The following is an 8,248-nucleotide window of genomic DNA, read 5'->3' on the forward strand; positions in this document are numbered from 1 at the left end:
ACGCCCCCAGCCACATCAACCTGACCAGTGTTTGATTGTTTGTTGTGTCTTGTTGCTTTTTTTTCTTCTTGGCCCTCCCCTCTATCCACTCACCCCAACCGGTCGAGGCAGAAGGCCGCCCACCATCGGCCGGGGTCTGTCGGAGGTTTCTTCCGTTGAAGGGAGTTTTTCCTCCCCGCTGTCGCCAAGTGCTGCTCAGGGGGGTTTGTTGGGTTTTTCCTAGTAACACTAAGGTCTAGACCTTACTTTGTAGAGTGTGCTGAGATTACCTTTGTTATGATTTGGTGCTATACAAATAGAACTGAATAGAATGGAATTGAAAGTAATATGAGTGATAAAAATGCAACAGGGATTTTCACATCTCCAGCGTTTCATGTTGAAACCACTGAGCATTTTTCCACTGGTAGACAAGCTGTAAGGTCATTCCATCAATTCCTCTCAGCTCAGGTAACACAATTTCAGACCAGGGAATGCCTGCTTTGCAGAGGACACTAACATAATCACAGGATGAAATGTCACAACAAACCTCAAACTGCACCACTATTTTCCCCATCATTTGAAACAAAAGGTGAGAAAAACTCTAACTCTGTTTTTAGTTTTAACATGATTGCCCCAGTGTTAAAAACTTACCCTACTCACACACATTGACACGCCCACAAATGTGCACATATGCACACAAACATGCACATACTTTTTTTTTATACCTCCTAGTCTTTTGTCCTGAGGTTGTAATTCGATTAGTCTTTCCCTCATTTCCCTGATTGTACTGCTTGTGGGTCACATTTTCTCAGGGGGTTGTTAATGGAAGTGTAAGTGAAAACACAAACTATAGGACGCAGCGGAGATTCCAGTCCAATGATACAGTCTGAACTGTGTTACCTAGGTCGCCATATGTTCTAGGTGCACTGCGACTCACACATCTTCTGGCAGCTCATAAACAGAAGATAGGCAGGGACAAAACAGTATGATCTACAAGCCATTTTAAGCTGGTTTCCCTTTGGCTAAACCTGTAAATGGATGAAGAAAACTCATCAGTCACTGTCATAATACATGGCAGCAGAATTCAGTCTGTTGGCATCACAGTGCAAACCAGTACAGTGCTGTGTATACATTACACCTGTGATTTGTCCTTTAAGCATTGGTGTTTTTATTTAATTTATCCTGTCATGCATGCAATGTGTTTATTTAATTACTGAATTAGTTTTTAATATAGTAAACATCCTCCTCATTATCTTTCCACAGCCTGTGGGTAGCTACAGTTTGAGCTATGCTATGAGTATGAAAATAAGAGGTGTTCCACTGTATATCTCTCTTTTTGGCAATTTCGGAGATGGATTCACATTCGCCATAGTTCCACAGCTGCTCTACTGAGGAGCAGATAACAACACCAGAAGTGAAAACCTCTGGGGAGGTCCCAGTTAACCCCTGGGCATCAAAAGGAGGGGAGGAGAGGAAACGCCAGAGAATCCTTTAGAAAAAGCGAGATGACGACGGTGTTCGAGTTTATAATGCTGTTCACAGGCAGCTTACGGAAGAGTTGATTGGTATTCCAGCCATTGTTTGACTTTAGTTTTTTTGCACATTAACTTTAATGAAAGATTTGTTCCACTTGGCCCCAGTGAACCGGCTGACTGACCTTACTCTGTCACGTCTGGTTAACTTCAGTCCTGGTGTCATCAGAACACCCTTAAATTCTCTCACCTTCCCAGATGCGTAAAGGTACAAAAAAGGATTAAAGCCTGGATGAGTACATAAACCTGGCTAAAGTGGGCTCTTACTTCTTTACCCACCCTGGGTGAATGAATGCTATTTAAAAATCTGTTTTATTATTCTCTTGGCTGCAGCACTAATGGCACATGCCTCTGAGGTCTGGCATTTTGTCTTTTGCTGACAGCTGAGAAGGACGCTTTTTGCCTGTTATCTCCTGCAACAGGAACAGACCGTGCCTCCAGCGCTCCTTTGTGTTGTACAGGGAAATGTTGTATCAATAAAATACTGAGACAGTAGTCAGTAGGTATGAATTATTGAAAGGCACAGTGGTACGATAGGGTTCTAATCTCCACAGTGCAGTTAATTTGATGTTCTTGTTTTTCTGTTTGGGATTTAACCTGCAATGCACCATCTGTCCCTGCAAACACCACGCACAATCAGGAACAGACCAGTGGAAACTAAATGGATGATCCACTGATGCTAATGTCCTCTGCCAACCGAGGTCCTGCTTAATAAACTCGAGATGAGATGGGCGTGCAAGAAATAATGTGATCAAAAAGAAAAAAAAAGCCTCATCAATTCAAGCCCACACACCTAAAGCCGCAGCTGATAATGAAAGTGGACTTTGTAATGAGGGTGAATGTTGTGTGCGTTTGCATTTGGAGGATGCTGTGGGTGATAAGTGCATCCTGCCATTTAGGGATATACTGTGTAACCTGTATCAGTGCTCTGGAGGAACTGCCGGTGGAAACTATTCGCTCAACAGAGTGAGCAGTTGATCTGAGCTCTCGTTTGTCTTACCCAAAAAGCCCTGTGCCTTTCAGACACACAGCGGGTGTTTCTGGTGTTGTGCCAGATCCAGCCTTGATTGTAATGCAGTCAAGTCAGCTCAACATTCAACAAATTGGTCAGTAAAAACAGTGGCTTATTATCTCACTTCAGGACGGGGGCCAGGCTTTCTGATGAGTCGCTCTGATTTTATCATACTTGATTTGAAACAAGGGGATGGATATTCATCCAACAGCAGGGGAGTTTGCTCTGGTAAAATGCTTGTGTGAGCTCGGTGGCTGCAGATATAGTCAAACATCTCTGTGTTTTGTGCTGTGATTTTTACATTGTCAAATCTCCCTAAAATTTGAGATTATGTAAAAAAAAAATCACCATTTTATAGAAATTTTAGAATGAGCCTATTTTATATTTTGGGAAAGGTGGAAAATACTCCATTTACCAACATTTAACAGAAACGCTGAATGACATCTTAACGATACAAATGGAAAATATGAAACTGCATAGTGATGTTTGAAACTAACAGACTGTGCTTAAAGCATCTTGGGGTTGAGAAGTTAAACTGAATTTTGAATTCTCCTCTCTTTTTGTGTAGAGATATAAAAAGGATAATGGTATTTCAGCTGTCGTGCACATCTTTCCATTTTGCCTTAGGCCTGTAAGCCTCTGGCTGGGCAGTTTGACTGACATCTGCAGGCCGGCATTGCCAGGAGACATGCTGTCAACTTCAGTAGCACTCTACTGACTGGAACACATCATACTTACATTAATACAAGCTATGGATAATCACCTGATCATCCTGCCATCGGGGCAGCTGGCAGGTTGACCCAGATGTCTATTCCTATGTAGCTAGCAGTAATGAACACCCCAGACAGCAGCACACATATTCCAAACCTTGTACAGTATTTGCTTTCCTTATGACTGATAAGTGTGAAAACTGCTTTGACTGAAATCATGTTTATCCCGAGCGCTCTCGGAGGATGACCGATTGCCCCGGTGACACTGTTTAACAAGACTTTTCATTTCTCCCAGTCTCTACAGTAAAAACTAGCACTAGCTATAGAGTCGTCATACCTACTGTTAGGGGCAATACAGCAGGTCCAAAAACAGCAGAGTTACCCTTTAAAGGCACCCAAGGAGTGACAGCCAAGTAGAGAAAGTAAATGTCATGTATTTCTGTACTGTACTTTTGTTGCTCAGTAGTTAGTAAAGTGGTGGAGTTAGGTTTATAAAGTGTAATGAGCAAGTTACTTCCCCAACAGCATGTACCAACCAGAGTTACCACCTGTCCCTTCCAATAGCAGACTGATATATTAGACCTTTTGTCCCATATTTGAGATATTGGTAGATACTGGTTAATCCACAGGTTAGCCACAGTGGTGAAAACCTCATAATGTGAGGTAATCAGAAAGCCTAGTGCCACTCAGCCCACTGTGGGTCTGTGGGGCCCCACCTGCCTCGCTGTCTCCCTTCACTAACTAGGGTCAGCGTGGCCCTGCAGCTCCACCCACCTGCTTACTGTTTATGTGTTGGCATCTTCATCATCGTTAAAGACTCGCTCTACAGGAATAACAAAGATTTAAATCAAATCAGGTTTAGTTATATAGCACTTTTTAAAACCTGATGGTAACAAAGTGCTTTACAAAACAGTAAACAAACTAAAAGCAAACTAAAAACAGTGAACTTAAAGAAAACAACATGTAAATAAGAACAGCTGAAGCTCTAAGAGCAAGGTCTTTGTTGATATTTGTACCGACTGTACATTAGCTGTAAGCTGACACAGACACACCCGCTGTGTGCAAAGTGTTTGTTTTTGTGTTGTCAGCCTCTTACTCAACAGAAACTCACTGCACTTTTCTGTTTTCTCTCTGAACATTTATGAAGCAGAGCCCTAGGACGTGCACAGATGTTTCACTCAAACAACACCGTGAACTTGTGTGGAGGTGTCTTCCCGTCAGTTTGTACCACCTCGGGCAAATTTGCATCTAATCTTGCTTTTCCGTGCATTCGTGCTGACTCTAAAATCCACTTCATTTTCTGTCTGAACACACGGTCAGATTAGTTCACTGTTCATTGTAATGATTCCCACTAGACATTGCTTTTCATTTGATCACCTGCTGAGTCGGCAGCTCCTGCTCATTCACGGCCAAGTTGTCAAACCTCACAACAAAAAGCAGCCTTGCTCAGCACCGCGCACGTTGCCCTGTGAGTCAAGCTGCTTAACTTCCTGTGTGGCTGCTGGAACTGAAGCGATTTCACAAACAGTTTTTTGTGCGTGCCACACAGGTATCATCTCTGCACAAAATAGGTTTAAAAAAGTAAACCTATTTATTTATATAGCACATTTCTAAAGCTGAAGTTACAAGATGCTTCACAATAACAGAAACAATACAACAAAAAACAAATACATAACTTGAAGACAAATTTAAAATAATTAATTAATTAAGCAACAATTAGACGCAATAGAAGCAGGACAGAGAAAGAACCAGAAACAAAAAGACAGACACATAGATGCCCTAATCAGTGACAAATGCCTGCTTAAATAAATGAGTTTTAAGGAGAAAGTGAAAGGCAGGAAACTCAGAGGCAGACTGAATCTCAGCGGGAGACTATTCCACAGTTTAGGGGCAACCACAGCAAAGGCCCGGTCACCGTAATTATTAAGTCTGGATCTAAGCGCCTCTAAGAGCAACTAGTTGGAAGATGTAAGATTGTAAGATCTTTGAAATATATGCAGGTGCCAAACAGTGCAAAGCTTTAAAATCTTGAAAGTAATCCTGGAACACACAGGAAGCCAAAATAACACAGTTGTACACAAAGTAAACAAACGGTAATATAAAACTGTGTGATCATCACAAACAATATTTGGATTACAGTAGTTACAGAAAGGATACTAGAACCTTCATGTTATAAGGAGGAAAGCCACAATAAGATGAAATCTCAGCTGGCACTTTTTAATCTGCAGAAAACCTCTTTTTAATTTCATCTCCACCTTCTGTTACAAATACCGTTTGTGAACAAAGCCACATATTGCTCTCTGTAGGATCTACACACTACACCAAAACTATACACAGTGAGACATTTCATTCAAGCCCCCACCTATACACCCTCTAACATTCAGAGAAGCAAATTGTCTTTAGCTTCCATGTGGCAGCAATAATTCACATCAATAGCACCGTAACGTGCATTGGCATTAAATGTCCCCACAGCTCAGCAGCGGATGCCACCAGCACTGTGATGTACATTCAATTCCTCCACTGAGTGTGATGTGAGGTGACAGTGGATTTGGTCAGGATCGGTGTGGCACGCACTCTGTGAACACGGACCAACACATGATATTTCCTGTGCACCTGCTGACAAAGATAAAGACCTATTCTTCTAACCAACATATCAAATCAGTGCTTACAAAAATCTCTGTGGTTGGAAGAAAGTGAGGACAAATGTAGGATGGATTTGCAACCAATTACGGATTGCAGTTTTACTGTGATATGCATCAGCTCACATAATTGCTATGAAATAGCATTTTCTCATACACTTGCCACATTAGTATTCCCAACCCCGCTTTGGATCTGTTCTGCTAAAATTAAATTTCACCTTTTTTCTTCTTTCACACAATTAGTTGTAAGTGATAAATAGAAAAAAAAGTGTCATTCTTTAATTGTACACAGAATCTTTTAATGTGTTAAGCTCAGCTACTCTCTGTGCTCATAGAGGCCCGCCTTTCTACATCTATAGGCTAATTCTACACTTCTTCACACACCCTATAGTCACATCTTGTATAGTGTTATTCACACTGTAACACTATAATCAAAGGCTTCCTCTGCTTTTAGACAATTGAGCGACTAGTTGCAGGATTAAAGAGTCCACTCTTACAACCAGGATTCACACAACAAAGCCCCGCACTCTGCCAGAGCCCGTCGCAGAGCTGCTTCGTTAACAATCCATTTGAAGAGAGGGATTATTCCTTTAAATAGGGTGAAGCCCAGTACAAGTGACAAAGCAGCAGATGCACAAGGCTGCAGCTGAAGTGTAAACCATCCCTCATATATAAGTCAAAAATCTAATTCTCTGCAGAAAATAAACACACAACATTGCTAGTTTTGTGCTAACTGTTGTTCACGTCTTCATATTCAGGCACACGTCTGAAAAGGTTTGCTTGTTTCGCATCTTTTTTTTTGTAAGCCTGAGTGGTCATCACAGCATCAGCTGCCATTAGTCAGCCTTAAGGCTTATCTATTAAGAGTAGTGAAGTTCTGCTCTGTTGAGCAAACACGGGAGTCACTGTGAGTTTGTTTTACACACCTATTGCTCCCTGATGCCCTAGGCTCACAAAAACTCATTAGGGGTGTATTGATGGCTTAAAGTGCTCAGTCAAAGCTCTGCCAAAGCTCTTCATGCGCTAAACAAAAGGAAAGATAAGTAAAACCACTTGTTAAATGGCAAAAAGCAGATTTTAGACACACATGAAAGTTAAGCATTGCTGAACAAGATCTGAGAAGAAGGATGGGCATGAGTAACTTACACAGCACAGCAGGAAAGATACACCCACGATAAATGAGGAGGTAATTATAGTGCTTACCCAGTTCTTTGTGGTCAGAGCTCTGGTTAGACAACAGGAAGAGGAAATCCTGACAGGTATCCTGATCCAGCAATGTGCTGTTGTGCAAGCAAAGGTCAACAATTAGGGTCACAGCTTTCTGACAGACCATGTCATACTCCTCTCGGTCTGAACTCATGCTCTCAGCTGCATCCTCAGCTGTGTGTGCTCATCCAAGGGGGCTAACACACCCACACATACACGCAGCAGCCTGACATGCAGAAGATGAATGCAACTTGTCTCCGTCCTCGGCTGATTCCTCTCCTTCTTCCAGAGTCTGTCAAGTGTGTTTACACACGAACAGACTTGGGTCTATGTGCACACAGTTTGCGTGTGCATGTGACGGTTGTGTGTAAACAGGGCCATGAGTGTTGGATGAACATGCTGTACTCTGTGTGTGTGTGTGTGTGTGTGTTACAATGTTTGTGAACTTAATGAATTACATTTGTCCCCTTGTGGTATAAAAAGATGAATTGTTGCATCACACCTGTTCTAAAGAAGCAAGTCAAACACAGCACAGCAAACCTCAATACGCCAACAGGTGCTGAAACCTAGTGACCCCTGTCCCGCCTGCCCCTGTTTCTGTCTCCCCAGTCTGACAGTAATGCCACCACCACTCCTCCTCTGAGTGCATACAAACTATAAAACCCTTATAATGACCACTGAGCTTGTTTTTCTCAGGTCGGCTGTGTCCCTGCAGGTCAGAGTGTCTCCTGTGATAAATTTCCCCCGAGCCGAACCACATGCGACTGCCAGATCTTGCCGCTCCCACCGACAATCCCTCACCACTCTGACTGTGATCCCTGAGTGTTTACACTCCGTAATGATGAGGGTTTTGAAGAGAAAGAACGAGAGGGACAGGGAGTGAGAGACAGTCACATGTGGCTGCACACAGTGTGTACAAACGGTAACTTAGAAATCCTGATACACACTCAGTTGCCAGTTTACTACAGTAGTTACACCTAATGCGGCCAAATCCAACAGTCCTGGTATAAATCCCAGCTTCATGTTCGGTGTGTGTTCAAACTGTTTCAGAGCACTGGTGATTTAAATGTATGATCATTTTAGATGCTGTGCTGTCCTGCATTACACTTACCAGTGTCTCAGTTACTTCGTTCACCTCATTTATATCAGAGATTAGGCTAAATAACAAAC

The 8,248-nt window shown here is 42.3% G+C and overlaps 1 protein-coding gene across 1 annotated transcript in view; it reads right to left on the bottom strand.

Annotated features, from left to right (window-relative positions):
• Positions 1-7,232, bottom strand: part of syt6a (synaptotagmin VIa) — a 54,096-nt gene extending 46,864 nt beyond the window's left edge. Inside the window, exon 1 of the mRNA XM_020618942.1 lies at positions 7,076-7,232. Within this exon, the coding sequence (XP_020474598.1) occupies positions 7,076-7,232 (157 nt within the window). The remainder of the gene's footprint in view (positions 1-7,075) is intronic.
• Positions 7,233-8,248: the final 1,016 nt, after the last annotated feature.

This window comes from Monopterus albus, unplaced genomic scaffold (assembly GCF_001952655.1).
Source record: "Monopterus albus unplaced genomic scaffold, M_albus_1.0 scaffold212.1, whole genome shotgun sequence".
NCBI classification, from domain to species: Eukaryota; Metazoa; Chordata; class Actinopteri; order Synbranchiformes; family Synbranchidae; genus Monopterus; species Monopterus albus.